This window comes from Chenopodium album, chromosome 21, assembly GCF_948465745.1.
Source record: "Chenopodium album chromosome 21, dcCheAlbu1.1, whole genome shotgun sequence".
NCBI classification, from domain to species: Eukaryota; Viridiplantae; Streptophyta; class Magnoliopsida; order Caryophyllales; family Amaranthaceae; genus Chenopodium; species Chenopodium album.
Window position 1 is genome coordinate 21,314,387 of NC_137854.1, and position 25,001 is coordinate 21,339,387.

The 25,001-nt window shown below is 34.3% G+C and overlaps 1 protein-coding gene across 2 annotated transcripts; it reads right to left on the reverse strand.

The window, feature by feature from the left end:
• LOC145601316 (uncharacterized) lies at positions 1-8,605 on the reverse strand. Of its 2 annotated transcripts, none has more exons than XM_081657315.1 (5): positions 8,294-8,605; positions 7,744-7,841; positions 7,313-7,618; positions 512-560; positions 1-428 (listed from the first exon to the last, which is right to left on the reverse strand). In XM_081657315.1, exons 1-5 carry the CDS (start codon positions 8,542-8,544, stop codon positions 350-352), a joined length of 783 nt encoding a protein of 260 aa, XP_081513441.1. In that variant the 5' UTR covers positions 8,545-8,605; the 3' UTR covers positions 1-349. The 2 variants fall into 2 exon arrangements, with proteins under 2 accessions (XP_081513441.1, XP_081513440.1); XM_081657314.1 differs by having other exon boundaries at positions 7,289-7,618.
• Positions 8,606-25,001: the final 16,396 nt, after the last annotated feature.

Below are 25,001 nucleotides of genomic sequence, written 5' to 3' on the forward strand. Positions count from 1 at the left end.
TAGAGCTCCAATTAATAAGGATTTTTAACATTATAATACAAATTATCACGAGCCTTAATAGTGTTACAACTAGCCATAACACCCACACAAACGGGGCTAGCCGTTTCGATGACCCTTTAGTCAACATAAAAGAATTTGTAATTTTGTGAAACAATACTCTTTTAAAGAAAACTTATACAATAGCATAATGCCAGATTCCACATCCTTCTGATAACACTGGTATTTCTAATAACACAAGTGTACAATACAGAATCAGAAGAAATGAAACTACACTAGAACCAAAAACTGAAGGTAATCATCAGTACATGATATTCTACCTTTCTAATAACTTGCCATGATCAATTTTTTTTCATGGGGATTTTGTCCTACTCTTTTTCTTTCCTGAAGCAAAACTACTTGGACCAATTTCTATCGACATCCTCTTTGCCCTGCAAGGAATTGTAAACTAATAAGTACGCAGATATTCTGAATGACTTGACTAAACTGACATACAGCAAGTGCCAAAAGATACCTTGTAGAAAGTTCAGCAGACATTTTGTGCTCCTCTTCATTCTCTACACCTGAGAAAAGGAGATAATGTCGCAAGTAGAAATGAGTAGTAGTTTGGAAGTGATATTTGCTGAGCAAGTTTCCAAAGAAGATATAGCATGTAATAAATTTCAACAAATACTAAGGGAACACCAATTATCATTCATTCTAACAAAAATCTTTCCTCTCCTGAATTAAGAGTTAAACATAGATAAACCAAGAACAACCCTGTTTTGCCTCTATAACATGAAACAATATTAAGGAATCCACAAGTTCAATCTATGTCCATGGTAAACCAGATATTATCACAGTTCAATATAAGGCAGATGTTGAGATTTCAGAGACAAGCAAAGAGTTAAAATCGTTTGCACAAATATCCAACTCCGAAACTATGGAGAGGCATAACAGCAACAAAAAGTAGCCATATGTCTCCTTTCTGATTCAGATCCTCCTATCCTCCTTTTTTTTAGCATGCACACATGCACATGCACATACACACACGCGTGTGTGCATGCAGACACCCTCAATCGCAAGCACACACACATATTAAAATCTTTCACATTCTCATCATCTTTCATTAAATCATTCAATGTCTTTCCATGTACTGATGAACGAATGTGACTACGCTCACTTAATCTTCCTCTTTCCAAAGAAATATATGGGCCCAATGAATCTGCTTTACAAACATCATAGTGCAGTGATGCACACATGCAATTTTCTGTCAAGCTTTCCAATCATAATATTTTGAAATAATAGTTAAAGAGGATAATATAAATTGATTCATTATATAGTAATCCACTTAACTTTTATACTTCAGCCCATGAGTAGTAGTACAGGCCAAAAAAAAACTAAAGGTTAAAACAAATTTCCATGAATTAAGAGTTCTTATCTCCAAAAAAACAGCTACAGCTTTTCTCTCCAAACCAATCAGCCTAGCCTTAGAAACTACAGCATAATATCACCCAATGTATCATACAAAAAATTGGCATCATCTTTATTGAAAAAAAGCAGGGACAGTAAAATCACGAATAGTTGAAGGTTGAACCACACAATTGACAAAAAGCCAACCATTAAATGAGAGGGGAAAAAAAAAAAAAAAAAAAAAAAAAGGACAAATAGAAAAATGACATAAGAAAGGCAAAATTGTCTAGCACAATACCAACTAATAGGTCAGAGGGGCACAACATTTAAGTCGAACAATGCACTACACAACTCGATTTATGGAGGGTGGGTACAAATGTAGCTGAAAATGAGATCCGGCAATCGAAAATTTTGTTAAGAGTTACAAAATTGTCATTTTATAATATATACTTTCTCCGTTTCTTTTTAGTTGACACGTTTCTTTAGTCACGTTTACCAATGCACAAATTCAATCATTAATATCTTTAATTAATAATAACCAAAAATTATAAAAAGTTCATATTTTGAAAATATACATTGTGTTAAATCTAACAAAAACCCACTTGACTAAATTTTTCTTCACGTATAAATCACAAAACATGGTCAAAGGGAGGTGTGTGAATAATGCTAAAGTCAAAACGTGTCGACTAATTAAAAACGGGAGGTAGTATATATATATAGGATCCGGTGAGAAAAGATCCATATGTGAGAATTCGTATTTGTATGAGTACTGATCTAAAATTTAGAACATGTGAGTAAAAATTTAGAACATACGAGTTAAAATTTAAAACATGTGACTCAAATTAAAATTTTAAACATATGAGTAATAATTTAAAACATCTGATTTAAGAAATAGAACAAGTGATTAAAAACTTAAAAAATTTGCTTTATCAAATTTAAAACATATGAGTATAATTTAAAACATATGATTTAAGATTATGGACATGTGAAAACAAATTTAGAACAAACTGATATAGTTTATAGAAAATGTGAATAAAAAAATTTAGAACATACAAGTAAAAAAATTGAATATACACTTTAAAATATGGAATATATAATAAAAATACTAGAACACACGTTTTAAAATTTAGAACATATAAGTTAAAATTTTGAAACAAGTTATTTGAAATTTATAACATCAAACTTAACTAATTTATGGTTAGAATATGTGAGTACTAAATTAGAACATTTTATTTAATTTAGAACACCTGTAGAAAAGTTAAGAACATCAGATTTAAAATTTGAAAAATTTAGAATATAAAAAGTGTTCTCACATAAGAAAAATTCTCACGAGAAGTAAAATTATTAAGTGGATATTAACATCAATTACAACAGTTGACACTTAACATTATCATGCAATTCTAAATAAATTTAACTTACAAAAGATATTAGAGGCTAAGATGTAATCCTAAGCGCTACATACATCATTACCCTTAATATAAATGTAAAAAAAAATATTGAAAAAAATGTCGATTTCTTAACTCCAATAGAATTTTTGACCCCAAATTTGATTTTGTGCAAACATGTCCACCCACCCTTCACAAGTAGTGCAGCACATTGCTCCACTTTAAGGTACTATAATTGGTGTTGTTTCAACCAATTTTGCCTTAAAAATATGAGAACGAGAGAAGAAAGTAGTTTACCACATTCTAGTTTTTATCAATTTATGATGAGGAAAACCCTCTAGTGAGTAAAATATATTATCCTCCCATAAATCAAAATTTTATTTAGAAAATGGTCATGGTCAAATTTCTTTTACCTAATGTGAGGAGTAAGGAAAGAAAAAACAATAATAAACAAGATTGGGTGCGACAATATAATGAGTGCCAAACAAGATCATGTGGTTTCTCCCACAGTCGTGAATCCCAACCCCCACCCCCACCCCACCCAAATACAATAAAATAAAAAAAAAATAACGAAGAAAACCAACTTATTACTAGTATATTTTGATTAACTCCCTTTAGTGATATCTCAATCAGCCAAAAGTATAAATCCTTCTCTCAAATGAGCTCTCAAAGTGTGTAACTCTCACCTATTTTCAGGGTACAACATAACACACAAACCACTAATCTCCAGGTCAAACCTTCATATATAGAGTATGGAAACCCTAGACTCCTAATCGGCTTAGGAAACTATTCGATCATCACCCAAGATCTAGAAAACAAGAGTTGGAAAACTACATCTTATTTTACTAAGAATAAGAAGACTACAATTAAATTCAAACACAGAAGATCACTTTGTAGCAAAGGGTACTTAGGCGTGTATAAGAACCGCACAACCGTCTATCAACTCTTTAACTTAACCTTATACTAAACAGTTGAGGAACACAACAACCTTGTTATTCTCTGCTCTGCTTTTCTCTCATTTCTCTTCACCTGCTTTTTGTAGCTTCTTCATAATCGAACCAGAACCAAAACCCACAATTAGGTTGGGCTTGCAAACTAACACCTAATCATCTATTGAGATGTTAATCAACTTCTTATAACCCTATGTAATAATAACTATAAGGACCCTGGATATTTCTCCATGCAGTTTATCCATCATTTTTCAATCTTTTAAAAATCCAGCAATACTTCCCATCAAAAAAAAATAAAGAAAAAAACCCAGCAAAACTTGAACATTCTCTAAAAGTAGACCTCCAACAAACCCAAATCTCTTATACAATAAAAAAGCTTAGATTACCATTACCTCAATACAGGAAGAAGCATTTAGTTTGATCAACATAATCAGTAGTCAAAAAGCAAAAGTCATGGTGCAGCTAAGTATTTTGAAACGGAGGAAGTATTAAATAAGAGGCTCCACATTCATGTTCATGTTCATGTAGAATAGGTGAGGAATGGAAAGATTAGAGGAGTCAAGAAGTGAAAGAACAATTGGGACGTACAAGATTTTATGGCAAATGGAGACGGAACCAGTCCCTCTGAAACTGAAGGGGTTTAAACTAGATTAAGGGACAAAGAAGAAAACAGATAAAGGGGATATGGTAAATTCCTCTGCACTTACAAGTAAGCTCAGCCATAGTTTGGCACAATATTTAATTTTTCTGTTTAATAATGTTGATGAGAAAGTAATATACTGAAGCTGCACGTTAATGAGAGAGTAAAATAATGGAATCTTCAAAGAAATGGAGCATTCTTTAAGGGATATACATGAAAGAAAAATGATAAATACAGAGTTAGAGACTGAGGGCATATCACAATATCAAGGAAAATCGTCTTTCTTATGACTTTACATGTCTAATTATAAGAAACAGAATTCGCCCAATTTGAGACACTCGAAGGACCGGCCATTAGCTACAAAAAGATTTCTATCAGGATGTTGGCCATATAAGCTAAGATCTATGATAGTACAGATTCGGAATAAAACCTATTTCATTGAAGCTGAAGAATCAAGGAATTTGTATTACAGATTCAATTGTCTATTGTCCAGGCTTTAGTCGTTCAATTAAAAGTTTTACCCTTTATTGTAAGTGATTTGAACCTGCCTGGAGTGAGCTATAGGTTTGATCTGATCTAGTAAGAAAGCATTATTCTGTAAGCCTTCATGAAGCTTTGTAGCAAAGAGAAAGCAGCAAATCTGGTGGATGGAGAATAGGTGAGTGGACTAAGACTTTTTGGCTTACATGTGAAAATTTCCATGTGGACGTACATATCTGCCTAGCTATGATTTGTACAAGCTAGTTTAGGTGAAATCCCAGACGGTTTTCTTACCTCCTTTCTCACATGAAACTAATTTGTTCCAGAATAATCTATAAAGCCTACTCTTGAAATTCTTTAAAATATCATACAGAAAAAAATAACCGGGGAAACTACTAATCAACTAACATGAAATCTATTTTTTTGCAATGGACTCAAGATCGACTAATTTTCACTCCATGCAAATACCCCAAAAATATTAACAGAAGTTTTTCCTTTTTTTTATTTTTTATTTTTTATTTTTTTGTTTGTTTTTTTTTTGGCAAAGGTTTAAGCTTTTTACAAAGTAATAGGTTTAGGCTATCACTTTCCAAGTTAGTAATCAGTTGTTTGAGGCTACCACTCTCCAAGGTAGTGAGTAGGTCACAACTCCCCTAAAATTCTCTCACCATTTGCCTGCCTAATCATTTCTTTTCTCTACCTACTAATTTACATGGTTTGAATCCCTAGGATGATTCTAGACTTCAACTTTTGTTTCATGTGTACAAGTAGCCTCTCTCATTTCATTGCATATTCTCACTTATTTATACTAAAGTTAAAGTTAATGACTACTAAAAATATTAGACTTCCTGTAATGCCCCTCCCCTAGTTCGGTTCATTACATTTTTGCCATCCCATAATACTCTTTAACACTGTTATTAGAATAATTGGTAAAAGCATAAAAGAAAACAGTGGTAGGTGCAATGAGAAGGAAACATAAGAAAAAAAAAAAAAAAAAAAAAATATTGGGTAGGGCTACATACAGAATGGACATAAAATTTTTTTTTTTTTTAAAAAAAAAAAAAAAAAAAAAAAAAAAAAAAAAAAAAAAATTATATTATATACTTAAGGATGTGCAAAATTTCATTCAGAACAGCCAAATGTCCTGAAGTATATTGTGTGATGGTCTGATGGAGAAAGAATTAAGTTGTATAATATTTACTTAATAGTTTCCCAAGTAAGCCCATTTTCATCATAGTCGGTTCCCCATCAAATGTGCTACAGCAAGCTGCACACATATTACACCTAATTTCTTATCATTTCTGCATTAAGAAATATTTTAAAGAGAGCACCTCAAGTAGCACAATCTTAGGCACTCCAAAACATAAATTCTCGGCAGAATAGGCTTGAAAGAAAACCACATAGATGGGACCAAAATGATCTAATGCCACTTTGGTTTTCCTAGAAGAAATGGATAGATGAACATCACAGACGTTAGCAACTGCGTTGTTAGATGGGAAGTTCACTTTTCTTTCCATATGGCAGTCACATGATTCCTCTCACAAGGGAAATCTTCCTTTAAAACGATTTGTCAATATAAAACACCACGCAATTGCTAAAGTAATACAAAAGCAGGAAAAGCAAAGCTATATGTTGACAGATGACAGCTCATGTGATTAGATTGAAGCAAACCTCTTTCGACCAAGTGTTGACCAGAACATTGAGTCATGAACAAAATCACGCTTCGTGCGACTCATCACAGTTCAAAAATACAATTAAACTACTCCTTCCGTCACAAAAACGATATAAATATTTTATTATCACCCATTTTGTGTGCCCACAAAGCTTGAAATATTCTATTAAAAGCCTAATATGTGTACACATATGATATTTAATAAAATATAATAATAATGACAAAATAATAATAATAATAATAATAATAATAATAAAATAATAATAATAATAATAAAAACAATAACAATAAAAATAACAATAACAACAACAATAACAATAATAATAATAAAAAACGATTTCCCAATAAATGGTTTAATTGTAAATTAATTCTCTATTTGTGTCGGTTTAAAAAAGTATTCCCACCATAAACTTCCTAATAAGGAACACGTGTCAACTAAAAAAATATGGAGGTAAGTATATATTAGTAGCACAAAGAATATTAAGAGCCATGTTAAGTGTCATAGAATATATGCACCCCATACAAAATATAGATCCGTGATATGTGTAAAAAATAATCACCTAAAATATTTGTAACCATTTTAAAACCACTCTAAAAAGTATAACGCGACCCAAAAAACTGTGAATATTTTATAAAATAAAAAAAATAAAAAATAAATACTTCATGTTAGAATGGATGGTTATTGATGTATTGCACAAAATGGATTTAAACAAAATTTAAGACAACAAAAATATATAGAGTTGTTATCTAATAATGTAAATAATTATTTAACCTTCAGCTTCAGAAGAAAAGGTACCTTCCTCATCTTCTTCTTCATGTTGATCGCCTGATTCGGAATCTGATCCCCACCTATCTCCCCCATCATCAAAGTCCCAACGCTCGCCTTCAGGAGGTATCCAGAATTCAAGTTCCTCAGAATCAGTATCAACCATTGAATCTCTCATCTCAGAAATTATCTCTTCCTTCTTCTCCTTGTTCTTTTTTTTGTCCTTCTTTTTCTTATTTGAACCATTTTCCTTCCCCTTTGACCCTCCCTTTCCCTGTTTTTCACCCTTCATTTCAACATCTCCATTACCCGACAATTTATCAGCTTCCATTTGCTCTACAAATAATGGGACAAAACACAAAATTCATCATAAAACTGGCATTAACACAGCTCAAATATGCGACTTATAATTTGAAGAAAGTCACACATAAAACACAATGTAGCTGATTAAGAAGACAAACCGAGTTTATTGAAGAATCGCTTTCCGTTAATATGTTTCCATATATGTTCTTCAGACTTGTTTACGGTATCGCCAGTTAATTTACAGATTACCTTAGAGCTGTACAAAACAATATTTGTATTCATTCAGATTCTAACCAAATAGCAAATTCTATCAAAATTTTAATTCACAATCTCAATTAAACAAGACCCACAGAAATTATAAAGTAATCCTATAGGATGCTCTTCCAATTTGTTTATAGCATCACCAATCAATATTCATTAACTAGTCAAATTGAAAATTCATACCTAATTTCATACAAACATTACTCAAAATTAAAAAAGATAAATAAATAAAAAATCATGTATGCTCTTCAAATTTGCATATAATTTTACCCATTAATAAACTGATACATAAATTATATTAGACAAATCAACTATCAAGTTCTTCCATCAAATAAATTCAAACAAATTTTACCCACAGATCAATTAAAGAATTACACTTTAAAATAACAATAAATCATTAGATTGAACACCCAGAAATTCTTAACAGAAATTTAACCAAAAAAAAACCTATTGAGAGGGTCTTGGTTGAACATGTTGAGAGGGGGTTTGCTATGAGTCAAAGCAAAGTCAATAAGGCCAATACGACATCGTTTGCTCTGAGAATAAGAGTCCTGAGCGTGGGCAGGCAACTCATGGCCAGTTTCGACGCATTTGAAACGGCCATTATCGAGTGGTTGGAAAGTGGGTGAGCCTAATAGATTGTTGCCTTCCTTCACAACGCCATTACTCTTGCTTGGTTTCTCCTTTAAGGTCGCCATTGTAGTAGCTTAGTCTTTCACTTCTAGGTTTTCCGCTCTACCTTACTTGTGAGAAACTGAGATTCTCAGAACATAAAATTTGTAGATTGTTATAACATATACTACCTCCGGTCCAAGTTAGTTGCAACTTTGGAATATTTTATATCTCACAAATAATACCCTAAAGTTGCAACTAACTTAGACCGAAGGTAGTATATAAATCCTCTAATTTCTATATTTAATATATAACTGTGGAGTCATTTTTGTGGAAATTTTGTGTAGAACTACCCTAAAGATAGGGTCATTTATAAACAACTACCCATTTTTTTTACTACCTCCGTTACAGGTTATGTGCAACGATTAGACATTTTCCCTCTCTACTTTATGTCAAATCGTTGCACATAACCTGTAACGTTTTTCCCTAAAGGTAGTATTTGTTTAGAACTACCCTAAAGGTAGTATTTGTTTAGAACTACCCGCAAGTTTGGAAAAGTTTGGGTAGCACTACCCACTAACGTTTTTCGTCCAATAAAAACGTTATTTTGGGTCAATTTTTCACTTTTTTCAATTACAATGGCCAATTAATGCTAAAATAAGCAAAAACCCCAATTTAATTAAACCCCCAAACCTTAGAAATTAAAATCCCCAAATAATAATACACTCATGAACCCTAAAATGAATTATGATTAAAACCCTAATTAGGTTAATTAAAATAGATTAAAACCTTTATACAAATTCGGAGAGTTAATTAGGTGGCAAAAGTGAAAAAAATGAGCCCTGATAACGTCTTAATTGGACGGAATATGTTAATGGGTAGTGATACCCAAATGTTTTCAAACTTGTGGGTAGTTCTAAACAAATAAAAAAAGTGGGTAGTTATTCACAAATAACCCTATCTTTAGGGTAGTTCTACACAAATTTCCCTCATTTTTACAACACTTAACCATTATTCCAAAAACCCAATCCTACAATTTGGTGCAATTTTTTTTTCTAATATATAACTGTAGAGTCATTTTTACAACACTTAACAACATCATTACAAAAATCCAATCCTACAATTTGGTGCAATTTTTTTTTTTTTTTGGAAAATAACAACCCTTTTCTTTTTTTTTTGGTCAATAACTTCCACTTCTCTAAATTTTTGATAAAAAAAAAATAAGTAATTCACTTTCACTTTCGCTATTTTACAATACAACTAGTCGTTGGTGCCACGCTACGCGCGTGCCCCCTCGACGGCAAGATAAGTAATTTTCGCGAATCTGTATGGTCCATGTAGTATTCGTTATTACGTTGCGCGGCTTTGTAATAAAAAATAGTGGAAAACTGATATAGAGTATTGTAGGGAATATTTCAAGCATTATGATCCCAAACTTGAACCCCACTGTGATCATACACTCAAGTATGCTGGCGTTCCAAAGGGAAGAAAAAGATAGCAAAAGAGTCGCCAACAAGTTTTAGGAACTTGTAAACCCAAAAGACAATCCAAAAGGACCATCAACTCCATAAGGTCTTGAACCAAACAGGGTCCGGGGATGAGGGTACGAATCCAATCTACAAAAGAAAGGACCCGCCTTATAAAATAGGCCTCTACTTTGTTCTGCTCGTATTCATGTGCGCTTTTCGAATAACATACAAACATTATATTAAACCTACCCTGTTTAATCTATGTTGGTTGAATATTAATGCACAAATAATACTATTATTGGCGATCACTTGAGTTAAAATCACATTAGCCTAAATCAAATTACTAATTATCTTATTAAGCGTGATTTCAAGTACAAATTCCCTTTAAACATGCATAAAAGGCGTGATCAAGCAATAACAATAAAAATATAATCAAGCAACATAAGGATAAGAATAAACAATCATAATAACAATAATAATAATAATCACCATGTTAATAATAAAACTTAAATATGATAGCAAGATCCTAGGCATGATACTAACAAAATTAATAACAACTTCTAGCATGTCACTAAGCAATAAAGATCAAAGCTTTAACCTAACATGGTACTAACATGATATTAGAAAGAGTAAAGGCATCCTAAACATGATACTAGAAAGCATAAAATAACACCCTAACATGATACTAGGAATTAAACATCCTAACATGATACTAGGAATCATAAAGCAATAATAAGCATGCTTTCTACATTGTGAAAGAAATAGAGAGTAAACTAATCTACTTACTTCGAAGCCTCGTACCTCTTTCTAATAACAAAATACACAAGTGAGTAAACTTCAATGAAAATTAATAAAGAATTAAAGGAATTAAATTGAAATCAAATTAAATAAAGTTTTGACTAGACTTGGACCAAACCCTCAGAAAATATCAAACCTTGCACGTCTAGGGCGAAGGCAACTTCGAACTTGGCTAGATGATTCTAAGTCTTGTGAATGCGGAATTGTGTTTTGTAAAAGTTTGGTTTAGAAAGAGAGAGAGAGAGATTAGGAAAGAATTAAGTAATTCTTGATGGGAGTTGATTGTAGATGAGAATTGATTGTAGTTGATGAATAAAAATAGAGGTTCAGACCCTATTTATAAGAAAACAGTGCGGAAAATCATAGAATTTGATAAGGAATAAAACTCCACTCTGTCGCTAACAAACCGACCTTGTCGCCAGAAATTTATCTTGTCACCAGGCGACAGAGTCTGTCGCGAGGCGACAAACCTGTCGTTTGGCGACAAAGACAGTTTTTGCGGATTTTTAAGCCCCAGCCAACTACACCGTTATTGGACCCTTATCATGGACCAAACTAAACTGGAATGGACGTTTTCATAACATAGAGTGGGTTTTCGAAAACAGAAAGAAAGAGAATTTTAATAAAAACTAACCGCAACACAAGACTTTTCACACTTTCACCTCATTCGATTATGGTTCGACGCAAAAGGTATTCATCACTGGGTTTGGTTTTGGGGAGACACAAATGGGTGTCTACAGAAGCCCCCACTTGGACTGAGTTTGGAGAAACGAAAGTTTCGAAAACAAAAGTCTAAGTATCGATAGGGACGGAGAATGATTCAGAATGTTCTGCGATTCCAAATCATTCTTATAACGCCGATACCTGCAGACTAATCATTAGTTAAACAGATAAAAGAGTTAAGAAACGCGTATCTTGCACCGTCGAGCAAACGTCTCTGAACGTAACCGTTTGTTGTTTGTTACAACCTCCACAGTATCTCGTGAACGCCATCATTGAAGGTAACAATGCGTCGTCATCTTCAATACTTTTGGTGACAATCCTCCAAGGTATTTCGGGAACATCGTCGAAAATAACTGTATATCGTCATCTTCAGGGTTGTGGCAGTATGTCGCCACGACAGTACGTCGCCGCTATAGACAATCTCTTCTTTACCTTGAGGGACCGTCGAAGGTGACCATATCTCGCCATCTTTAGAATTTGTGACAACTCTCCACATCCTAGGGAACACTGTCTATCATTGTTGCTACATCTCGAGCTTTTCCTTGAATCATGGTGACAACCTTCCCAATCATAGCGAATGTCGTGGAAGACCGCCTCATCACGAACCGCTCTTCTCAAACATAGGTGACAACTTCCACAATCTTAGTGAATGTCGTCGAAGAACGCCTCATCACGGACCGCTCTTCTCGAATATAAGTGACAACTTCCACAATCTTAGCGGAAATTGTCGAAGATCGCCCATCTCGTGCTGTCTTCTCAAATCTTGGTGACCACTTCCACAATCTTAGCGGGCGTTGTCGAAGATTGCTCATCTCGTGCTATCTTCTCAAATCAAGTGATAACCTTCACAATCTTAGCGAAAGCTATCAAAGACCGCTTCATCTTGAATCATTCTTCTCAAATAATAACCTCCCCAATCATAGTAAAAGCTATTGAAGGTCGCTTCATCTCAAACCGTCCTTCTTAAATCCAAGTAATAGACTCTTTTTAATCTTAAAGCCCCCTGTTGAAGGCTTCGTCATCTCGAATCTTCAAATCTTCTTCCATCCTAGGAAATCGTTGTGAACTGTTACTTTGGTGCTTGCGATGAGCCAATACTTAGGCGCTTTAAGCTAAGTGAGAGGATCTTTTGTCAGGTCGATCAGTTATTGTTGTTGTAATCGAGCCGACTACTTAATCCTGTCAAATTGCTTATAGGGGCTAACTGGCGTACCAAGGAACCCAAAATTGCTGAGCCAGGTCTATATGACCACATCAGGAAGCCACGTGACCTGTCGCCGCACCAGCGCAAGCCAAAACCTTCTGTCGCCGTGATATCATTCTGTCGCCAAGCGACAAACCTTGTCGTTTGGCGACAAATTTCTTTTTCATTTTTACCGCTGCTGTTGCTGTTCATTGCTCGGTTTCTCACCAAACTTTCAATTTGGTCGTTTCCTTACGACCAAATCTGCTCAAATCTTTTGGAAATTAAAGCTTTTCATAATTTTGCTCAAACTTCTCTCATCTTGAAAGAATCTCATATATCTATACTCGCGGTTTTTCGAAAAAATCCGAAAATATTCTTGCTCGCTGGAATGTACTTGCATCTATATTTCAGACTATAGGACTTTGCTCATCTTTTATTATCTTAGGGTTGACCTAAGGCTTAGTGTTGCTTGACTCATTGATTTGACATGACTCGACTCAAATCGTTTGACACATGTGTTAGACTCCACTCGATGTGATATGACACAACATGACTCAATGTACATGACTCGTGTGTGATGTGCAAAAAAAGCAAAAATTTTCCGTCATTATTGTGGAGGGTACCTACTTTCTCCCGAAAAAGAAAGACGCGAAAAAGAATCGAAGTGTTTGATGGTGCATGTTGAATGAGCTTAGGCAAATATATGCGTTTGATACTGTCCCTCAAGGTGCAAGGATTAATACATCCTAAACTATTTTAGTTGACTCGATTATGAAATCATTTAGGTAACTTAGGCACAAAGGCTAAGCACTTCATACTTTGATACAATGATGATTATAAGTGATGAGTGATGTGTGATATGACAAAGCATGCTTCAACGTTATGTTAAGATTTCATGACAAAAGGTTCCTAATTGGAAGTCTATTTGGTCATGTATCTGTGATGTGTGTGAAAGTGACACTAAGGTTAGGCTGCAAAGGCTAACGATGTGGAAAAGTATTATTTGATAAGAGTCAAATAATGATGACTCTTAGGCTAGGTAGGCTAATGATGTAAGGAACAAGCCCCCAAGTCTAGCTCTAAGTAAATAGGGATGAGCATTGGAGATCCCTTGACATGATCATGGTGTGAGTGTGTGAATGTGAATATGAATGCATTCTTATTATGGCCGCACCCCAATGTGAGGTTGCCTACGTATCCGTTAGGAATCAGGCCAAACGTAGCTCTAGCCGAACCTCGCACAAGTGTACGTATACCTCAAAAAGGTCTTTTTAAGGGTTGTAACGTGGTTAGGCTAAAGGTTAGAGAAGAAGGAGATAAAGGCTCAAGACCCTAAATAAGCCCCCAAGGTGTGCAACCTTGCTTTTGAATCTTTGTATTTTTATGCTTGAGGTTTCTCATTTTTGAGCTCCTTCTTTTTTTGTTTGCTCTTCTTTTTTGCTTTTGCATTTTTCATATTCGCATTTTTTTATAAGTGTGGGCAATCTCGATCATGCGGTCTGTCACTCACTTGGCATTCATGTTTCTCAGGCACGGTACCGAGCACTCGATAAGAAACGCAATCTGAGACATATTCTTATCAAAGATATTTTTATATCCAAGACATTGGAACACTTGCCCTTTTGTACACTTTTATTTATTTACTTATTTTTATTTTATTCTTTTGAGATCACTCAAGCTTTCATATTTGGAACTTGCATAAGTTACACACCATCCCATCCCAAGGTTAGTAGATGTGGGTTGAAGAAAGAAAGGTCTATCGTTAGACGAGGCTCAAAGTGTTTTATCAAAAAAGGATTGTGTATTTGAAGTGTAAAAGGTAAAAGTGATAAGATATGGCTACAAGAGGTGCCTCAAATCATTGGTATACCCTGTGCTTAGTTCGACCTTTTTTTTTTTTGACAATGCAATGCAATGATCATATGCAAGAAAATAAAATGCTCATTTTATTAAAAGGAAAAAAGTAAATGAAAGTCCTACAAAGTAAAAACTAGGGGAAAATGAAAGGTGCCTATGCTAGACTTATGGGGGAAAGGTTTGAAAAAAGAAGAAGGAAGCATGAAATCTTAGTGAGAAGCTTGCCTTGTATTTTGTCTCATCATTACTTTCTTTCTTGTCAATCATATGACTCAAACTTAATTCAACATGCATAGATGGGAAGAGATCATGAAATAATGAAGGGAATGATATGTGTGGAGAAAGTATGTGGAGAGTGGAAAGATGTAGATGAAGAAATATGGAAGAATTAGGAATAGAATGGACCCCCAACTCAAATGACGGAAAAACGACTCATGCAAGAACCTAAGACATCGCCATGGTGACATATACAAAGTGCGTGCTAAGACTAGTGAGTGTAGGTGACATGTTAAGACTTGTGTCATGACCGCGTGGCTAGACTATGTGACTAGACTTAAGTAAAGACTAAGTTAAGACTTCACGTATATGCACTAAACTGGACAGGATGTGGTATTTTAGTCATAACTTTTGATCTGTGACTCTGATTGGGACGAAACCAACGCTTAATTAAAGATAAAACCCAGGGCTACAGATCCATCGGTTCTACGACTCGTGGTTCTTCCTAGAACTCCGGCTATGACCAAAACAAGTTGACGCATGTGCAGTATACGGGAATAAAAATCCGGGTTGACTAAAAGGGATTATGACTCGATTTTAGGCTTGTTCATTAGTTCAAATTAATTAATTAATTAATTAAACAAAGTCCTTTAGTCATTAGTCAATTTATTTAGTCTTAATCACAAGTCAAACAAACGGTAAACACATATATAGTATGCACAAACAAGGATGCACAAGTAGTTCACATAGACACAAAATGATGCAATGAGTTTGCAACCTAACCATGGCTCTAGTTCTCTAAAGTTCAAGGATATGGGTTAAGTAAAAAAGGTCCATGGTTATGAGTCCGTATGCATTGCACACAAGCCTACCGTGAGGGTTGGTGCGAATGGACGGGACCCCGCGAGTTCGTGATGAAATCGAACTCGACTCCATGGTTTGGTGGATTCACAAACTTTGCACGTACCCGTTGTTGCACATAAAGTAGATATTCAATTGGGCAGGTGAAGCAGGAACCCCCAGAGGGTTATGTCCATATGTAGAACACATATGGGTTCAGAAAAGTGAGAAAAGAACTCAATCAATAAGTAGAATCGAGCCAACAGTACTAGAAATGGTCAAAACAAGAAGGCAGATCCCTGGCTCGGTATTGGAAGAACTTGGCGCCGGGCTACAGGGGCTGTCGCCGCAAAAGTGATGAGTGACATTTATGGTACTCATTTGGTCCCTTTTTGGATGAATTCTATTTCTTTTTATCTCTCTTTTCTTTAGTTTTCCTTAGATTTATTCTTGTTTTCTTCAATTTTTGCTTTTTGTAGTTAATTTCTCTATTTCATGCATTTTCTAGTTTACCTGTTATTTTTCTCTTTTTCTAGTTTTTTTTATCATTTGTTTGTAGGTGGTAATTGATTGTCCAAGAATTCCCGAGCTTCCTCTCTATGATCTTTCATTGTTTTCATGCCTAAAGATGGTGCAAGAAGCTTCAAGTCAAAGGTGGATCCAAGGGGCAAGCTTCAAGGCTTTTTATATGCCTTCCTCATGGCTTATACTCTTCAAGAAATTCAAGAAAGTTTCTGCCTACTTTGTCCTCCATCATCATCATCTAGGATGTGTGCACCGCTTGAGCTAGGACGAAGAGATGAAGGGGGAAGACCCAGCCAGGTGCGGGCGCACCAAGGTGGTGTGCGGCCGCACATTGGTCGGGTGCGGCCGCACACCTGGTGCGTGCGGGCGCACCAACCTGGGTGTGTCCCGTGCGCACCACTCTCTCTCCTCCGAGCGCCCGCACCTACGTGGGTCTATTTTTGGGCGTCAATACCTACCTCCTCTTTGTATATATAGTTATTTCTTCCTATTTTTAGTGAGAAGCTTTAGATTGGATTTGATAGTTAGTTTTTGAGAGAATTTTAGAGAGAGAAACTCAAGGATTGAAGAGAGAGAAACTCATGATTTTTGGTGATTGCTCAAGAATTCCTCATTGTAATTGATCTTTAGATCAAAGTTTTGTAAGGATCTTCTTCTTGATTCCAATACAAGTTTGATTCTAGTTGATTTCATTTGTTTTCCATGTTATTGATGATTGATTGAAGCTTGTTTCATGATTGATTGTAGTTTTATTGATTTTTGATTGATTGTTGATTTGATCTTTGATTTCAATTATGTTGATGATGAAATTGATGATTGTTGTAGTTTTGATCTTGATTCTTATGGCTAGTGAGTAGTTTTCTAGCTAGGGAAATGGTGAAGCATGTTTGAGTGATGGATTAGAGTAATTTGGGGATAATTGATGGAGTTGATGATATGATTAAATTTGGTTGATAATTCATGTGCATGTGTGTGATTGATTGAAGTTTGGCCATCTTTGATTATTTCACTAGATTGCATTATGAGCTTGCTATGATACGGACCATTGATTAGTAACTTGCAATTTCACGATTGAGGTGCTTTGTGACGTTCCCTAGGTAGTGTTTAGCGTAGTTGGCGCTAGTTAGACCTCTAGGTGAACTATCTTGGTATGCTCTTTTGGATACATGATGATCTTCCTTCATATCACTTGACTTAGTCGGTTTAACCTCCCAAATTACCATTTTCCATTACAATTACATGTGGATCCATTGCCCTAGTGTCTTTAGATTGATTTCATACAAGTTCTTGCATCATTTAGCTTTAGCTCTAGTTTCCTTCGTAAACCCCCTTTACTTGACTTCGAAATAGCTTGACTTAGGCATTGTGCATTCGACCTCCATTCCCTTGGGTTCGACCTTGACTTACCACTACACTTAATAGGGGTTTGTTGAGTTACAAAATTTGTTTGATCGGGTGGGGTGGTAGCCCAACGACCTACCGTTTTTCATCCCATCAAAAAGAACCTCTGTCGCCAAGCGACAGAACTGTCGCCGGGCGACAGAAGCTCTTTACGGGCGACAAGCCCTATTTTCTAGACGCTAGTTCCTACATGCCTTGGCAAGTATCTGTGTTCTTAGAATTTTCTTGATTTCGTAGCGTTTCTAGTCATGAAAGATATTTCTCAAATTTCCTACGTGTAAAATCCTATGTTTTTGACTCATTGGTCTATCCAATGAGAACCTTTTTATGCATGTGACAATAATGTTAATCAAATTACGCACAAGAAATACTTAGAATTTTTCGAGTCTCATCCGCTCATTCTAAATAATTGCCAAAATAAATTTCAGGAATATAAATAGAAATCCTCCCCAGTGGAGTCGCCAAAAACTGTAGGGAATATTTCAAGCATTATGATCCCAAACTTGAACCCCACTGTGATAATACACTCAAGTATGGTGGCGTTCCAAAGGGAAGAAAAAGAGAGCAAAAGAGTAGCCAACAAGTTTTAGGAACTTGTAAACCCAAAAGACAATCCAAAAGGACCATCAAATCCATAAGGTCTTGAACCAAACAGGGTCCGGGGATGAGGGTACGAATCCAATCTACAAAAGAAAAGACCCACCCTATAAAATAGGCCTCTACTTTGTTCTGCTCGTATTCATGTGCGCTTTTCGAATAACATACAAACATTATATTAAACCTACCCTGTTTAATCTATGTTGGTTGAATATTAATGCACAAATAATACTATTATTGGCGATCACTTGAGTTAAAATCACATTAGCCTAAACCAAATTACTAATTATCTTATTAAGCGTGATTTCAAGTACAAATTCCCTTTAAACATGCATAAAAGGCGTGATCAAGCAATAACAATAAAAATATAATCAAGCAACATAAGGATAAGAATAAACAATCATAATAAAAATAATAATAATCACCATGTTAATAATAAAACTTAAATATGATAGCAAGATCCTAGGCATGATACTAACAAAATTAATAACAACTCCTAGCATGTCACTAAGCAATAAAGATCAAAGCTTTAACCTAACATGGTACTAACATGATATTAGAAAGAGTAAAGGCATCCTAAACATGATACTAGAAAGCATAAAATAACACCCTTACATGATACTAGGAATTAAACATCCTAACATGATACTAGGAATCATAAAGCAATAATAAGCATGCTTTCTACATTGTGAAAGAAATAGAGAGTAAACTAATCTACTTACTTCGAAGCCTCGTACCTCTTTCTAATAACAAAATACACAAGTGAGTAAACTTCAATGAAAATTAATAAAGAATTAAAGGAATTAAATTGAAATCAAATTAAATAAAGTTTTGACTAGACTTGGACCAAACCCTCAGAAAATATCAAACCTTGCACGTCTAGGGCGAAGGAAACTTCGAACTTGGCTAGATGGTTCTAAGTCTTGTGAATGCGGAATTGTGTTTTGTAAAAGGTTGGTTTAGAAAGAGAGAGAGAGATTAAGAAAGAATTAAGTAATTCTTGATGGGAGTTGATTGTAGATGAGAATTGATTGTAGTTGATGAATAAAAATAGAGGTTCGGACCCTATTTATAAGAAAACAGTGCGGAAAATCATAGAATTTGATAAGGAATAAAACTCCACTCTGTCGCTAACAAACCGACCTTGTCGCCAGAAATTTATCTTGTCGCCAGGCGACAGAGACAGTTTTTGCGGATTTTGTTTTTATCATATCTTTTGATCTATAAGTCCAAATAAGTCATATAATATGTCGTTGGAAAGCTCTTGAAATCTACTTTCTAATGCAATTAGAATCCGATTAACATCTTTTTTAGATAAATTGATATGGCCGAAATAGTGAAAGGGTGTCAGTTTTGGATAGAGTTTCGTATATCTTTCATATCATTTTCGTTATAGCTCGGAATTAATATTAGAATATATCATTGGAAAGATAATTTCAAGATCTATCCAACCATATAAAATTTGGATAAAAAATATGAGGCACGAAAATAATATCTGACTATCTTTGAACATCTTTAAATCCGAATAGAATAAGGAAAGTTTTTAAAGAAGGAAAATTTATATTCAAATCAAACTCTATGATCTTATCTTTTCAAAAAAGGATGATTATGATATTTTAGAAACTTATAGAAGATTCTAATCAATCCTAATTAGTTTAGGAATAGGATTAAACCTTTGGACCCTCCTCATGATCATTGGGTCGTAGGTAAAATCCGGTTTGGGCCCAGTTTAGTATTTTGGCCATAACTTCCTCATTATTCATCGGAATTGGGCTTATAATATATCGTTGGAAAGGTCTTTTAAAGCCCCATCCAACTACACCATTATTGGACCCTTATCATGGACCAAACTAAACTGGAATGGACGTTTTCATAAAATAGAGTGGGTTTTCGAAAACAGAAAGAAAGAGAATTTTAATAAAAACTAACCGCAACACAAGAGTTTTCACACTTTCACCTCATTCGATTGTGGTTCGATGCAAAAGGTATTCATCACTGGGTTTGGTTTTGGGGAGACACAAATGGGTGTCTACAAGTATATTTAAAAAAAAGTCTATTAGAAGGTATTTTAAATTTGCCTTTTTTGTGTTGTAAAAATAGCGCGGTGTATATATAATGTAAATTCAGAGACATAGTATGATCCATACGCGGTGTATTTTTAAAAAAAAATCGGTATTAAAACAAAAATCTAGAAAAAAAAAATAAATCGGAGCCAACACACGTGCATATAAATATCATGCATAAAAGGAATTATGAAAAAAAACTATTTTTTTATTTTTAGATTGTTTAAAAGCATGTAGTACATGTATAGTGACGTTTTCAAGTGAAGAATTTGTAAAGTTATATTGTACTCTGGAAGTTACTTGATTTATTTATTGCAAAAGTACGTTACAATGATGATATTGGGTTTGATTAGTAAAATCTGTTATAAGATTTTCCCCTTTTGGGTTATCTCTTTCTTTATTATCCTCTGTTTCTCTTCCTTTGTTTGTTTGTTTGTTTTTTTTAAGGCTTTCTTTCAAATAAAAAGAAGACATTGTGTGATAGAAATGGCGAGTACTGATAGTACTACTACTTATGGGAACGTTTTCTCACCACCTGTCTGGAAGCCTAATGCTAGCAAATCTCAGGAGGAGAATATTTTAAGCTTTCTTTTGTATTTTACTGATGTTACAAAGCAGATGAACAGTCATTTGGAAGTATTGGGACAGGGAAAGTCAAAGATAGAGCAGAAAATAGGTGAAGGCGAACAGAGCAGGAAATGAAAGCGAGAGGTTTGAAGCGATGAGTGTAGGTGAAAATTAATTTCTGTTCAATCTGATAGTGAGCAAGAAAAAGTTGAAATTCATGGTGAAGATGAGTTCGAGGAGACTGAGGAAGATGATGAGACCAATGAGCATTCTGAGAGAGACTTGAATTCTGATTCAGATACGGAGTCTAGAGAAGGGAATGCCTCGTTATCGGATGCACCTTTTCAATTGGATAGTGGTTCTGATTCTAGGAATTTCTCCGGTAATGAGGATGATAGCTGGTGTGATTCTGATTCTAAGGATTATTATGAACAAAATCAGGAAACAAGTGAAGATTCTGAGATGTATAAAATGAGAAGTCCGTAAGGGAAAGTCACAGCTGGGGAATTTGGTTAATGAGGTCCATTTTGCTTTGTTGTGGGGGTTTATTTTGCGGTGATCTTTTGAATGGCTAACATGAGCCTGATCTTTTTATTTTGGCCTTTTTTGTATTGGATTAAAGAATCTAACTATTTAGCTAGAAAGATCTAGTGCATGTTAGTATGAAGGTAGAATAATAAGCTGTAATTTTGTAATGAATGAAGCTATTTTATATAAATAATAATGGTTGATTGTTATTTGAAAGTATTAGTTTTGCGCTTTTCTTTATTTTCTATAAAGCTAATTGCATGTATTTGTGTCTCATATGTTACTGCAATGTAGAAGTCATGCAATTGCTTACCTTAATACTTTTCTTTGTTATAATGCTATTTTTAAAGGTATTTTTATAGGATACTATAAAGGCAAAGGATTCTAAAAAGCATACTTTAAATTTAAATTTATCTTTATCTTGCTCAACTTCTTACTCTTATTTCTTCCTTACTAAGTTTAATTCTAGGGGTATAACAAATTATCACATGAGTTATTTCTAAAATGTAAGTTGAAGCAGTAGCAATTTTAAGACAAAGTTTGACAGAAAACTAAACCGTTACAGCCTTGAATCGACTCTCTAAATTTTACTAATATCATGTCTATCTTTATTTCTAATATCGTTATTTATAATAGGAATAGTTGTGTATTCTAAATTCAAGTGTAGTAGAGGGAATCTATAATAGTTGAATTTTTGCTGTCAATGATTTGTCTAAGTAGTACTCATTTGGTTATATGACTTGTTAGGGAATAAAATATTTGTGTTTATGCATTAGCAAGAATCCTGTATTTCAGCAAGCGTGAATTATTAAGGTTTGACTGCTATCATGAGTCCAGATTTGACCTTACAATGCAATCAGCATGGAGCAAGCTCAGAGTAGTTGATGGTTATATTTGAAAATAGGGAAAGATGCCTGCATTTATCAAGACATTTTGTTGAATCTTAATGCCACTGCACTTTTACAATGATTAAGAATCTCTAGTTCGATATAGTCTTAGCCTACTTGATGTATAAAAAGGTTTACATGATCACAGTTGTTGTGGAGTCTATAATTATTTTATAATTTAATATTGTATCTCAGTTTCTATATATAGGGGCCTATATTTACTGCAAAGTGTAGTATGCATTGTTGTAGATATAGTTGCAGTTCAGATAATGGTGTGTGTATTAAGTTAAGTAGTAAAGCAATATGTTCAGTTATTGCAGCAGGCATAATTTAATCGTAGGTACATTTATTTTGTCAGGCTAATGAGAATTTTGTGATGAAATGGGTAATCAGAATTGAGGGAAAGCATCATTCTTGTGTAGTATGTGGTGTTCATTGTTGTTTAGTTCACTAAGTTCTTTTATTTTAAAATTTTGAATGTTTTTTTGTTAACTTTCCGTGTATTTATGTTTAGGAAATCCCTCCAAATTTTTATCACATATTAGCAAATCGATGTGGAGAATTCAAGGTTTTTTGGGGTGTTGATGGACTTTCATGGAATGTCACCATTAAGAAATCTTGTAATGTGAGTGGTATTAGGCTTATATGTATTAAAGAAGGGTGGAGGAAATTTATATTAGATAATGATATTGAGGCTGGAGATACATTAATAATGTATTTCAAAGGTAATGGCATATTTCATACACGAATATTTGCCTTTCATGGTGAAGAAAAGACCTATCTCAATGCCATAATACCAAGGGTTACTAACCTAGAAAGGACACCTGCATTAACTAACTTAGAACTCGATGTTCATCTATCTGTAATGCAACAGAAATGTTCTGCACCATCTTGCAGGCATATATTTTGGTCACCTTATATCAATGAAGGAACTCTAGTATGTTTAACTTTCTATCTATATTAATTATTTCATAGTTCTTTTCTTTTCCCTCCCTTTTCTTTTCTTTAGATTGTCATGAATGATTTACTATGTCTAAATTCTTACAAAATGCTATTTTGTGCAGATTGTTCCTTCATTATTTGCTAGAACTTATTTGAAAGAGATACAACCATGTACTGTCGTATTGATTCGACATAGACTTAAACAATGGTGTGCTGAGCTTCACATTGCTCGAGAAAGAAATGTAATAACTGCTTGCTCCCTAAGAAATGGTGTTAATCTGTTTTATGAAGATCAGTCTATTATTGATGGTTTTGGTGTTGTAGTAGTTTATCGACGAGGTTATCATGTCTTATTTGAATTTTTACTTGAACCTATGTAGGTGTCTCAAGGTAACTGGTTGTTTGGTTACATCTGCCTGGCATGTGTTACAATAAAACGGAGCTTGTTAAATTTCTCTGTAGTATTTACCTAGTAGGTGTGTAAGGGTTTGCTTTTGTAAGGACTGATGCTTAATGTTACTGCATTGCAGGCTGGTTGTTTAGGCTATGTAGCAAAATAACCAGTGTAATGTAGCCAACTAATGTGTGGAAATAATTTGACTTTTATATATGGTTCTATATTTAGGTTTTGCTGTAGTCTGACAGTATTTAAATTATATAAATCTTGTGTTTGAAAACTGGAATGATAGCCTTGTTCTTCGTTTAAGGAATTTTGTACGAGGAAATATGTGCAGTTAGCACCTGAATTAAAAGCAAAATTCTCATGAGTAAGAGAGGATTACCAGTTTTAAGCCATTAGTAAAGGGTGCAGGGAAGAATGCCATTCTATCTATGTTTATTTTTTTTTTCTGTTTTCATCAATCTGGAAATGTATGTTGAAGATCAGAATTCTACAGCATACATTACATTTAATTGAGAGTTTCTATTATCTTCACCACCTCTTTTGAATTCCCATTCTATAATAAAAAGAAGTATAAATAAAAGCCTCAATATCAATACTGAAAAAACTAAAGTCTGCAGTGATTGATTCAGCTTTTTATCCTCCGTAATAATTATTGAGACATTAAATTAAACATCAAAAATTTATAGGAAGGTGTATCTAAGAGATGATTTTTGTCGCTACATAAATGTATTTCTCAGGTTTATATTTTTTATCTAAGTGAAGAAGAAAATAATGATGAACAAGCTGTATAGTCAAGTAAATGAGAGATCAGAAGAATTAAATAACTTATTGTTATATTATAAATAGATATCCTGATTTAAGGATATTAATATATACATTACAGCCACTTTATAGTGTTCTAGCTGATATCATAACCATTCACATAACAAAAGACTTAACTGACTTAAAGTACGATGTCCAAAAGCTTACACTTACTGCATGATATGGCTTACTACATCACTGCATTACTATATACATAAATGATGTTTATAGGGAACACAAGGTGAGCAAAATGTTCCTTTTAAACATCCAAAAGAAGCTGACTTGTTAGCTAACTTCGATACCTAAAAGCTACAGTTTAGTGGCAAAAGATGCTGTATTTTCATAGACTCTAATGTGCTTTCATTTATTCATCATTGAGGCTGGGTGTAGTAGGGTCTTTGTTCTCGGCAATATCTTTTTCAGCATTGTCCTTGAAAAGAGCTGTACACGGAGTTTCTTCCTCGGAAAATGTTCTTCATCTTCTGTGTCCAAGTCCACATCTACACTCATTGCTTCCTTATTCTTTAAATTGCTTTGTGGGCGAGAAAGTTTGGCCTAGGTAGGCAGTTCAGCAGTTGGTGCTGGTGATTCTGAAATGACAATACCCTTGCTTGCTGGCTGATCTGGAATATCAAAACAATCTGTGTCGAATGCTTGTGAAGCTAATCTGATCTCCTGAAATTGCATTGCTTCAGCAAAAGCTTCGTCAAATGCTGTTGTACTGCTTGTGTTGAAATCAG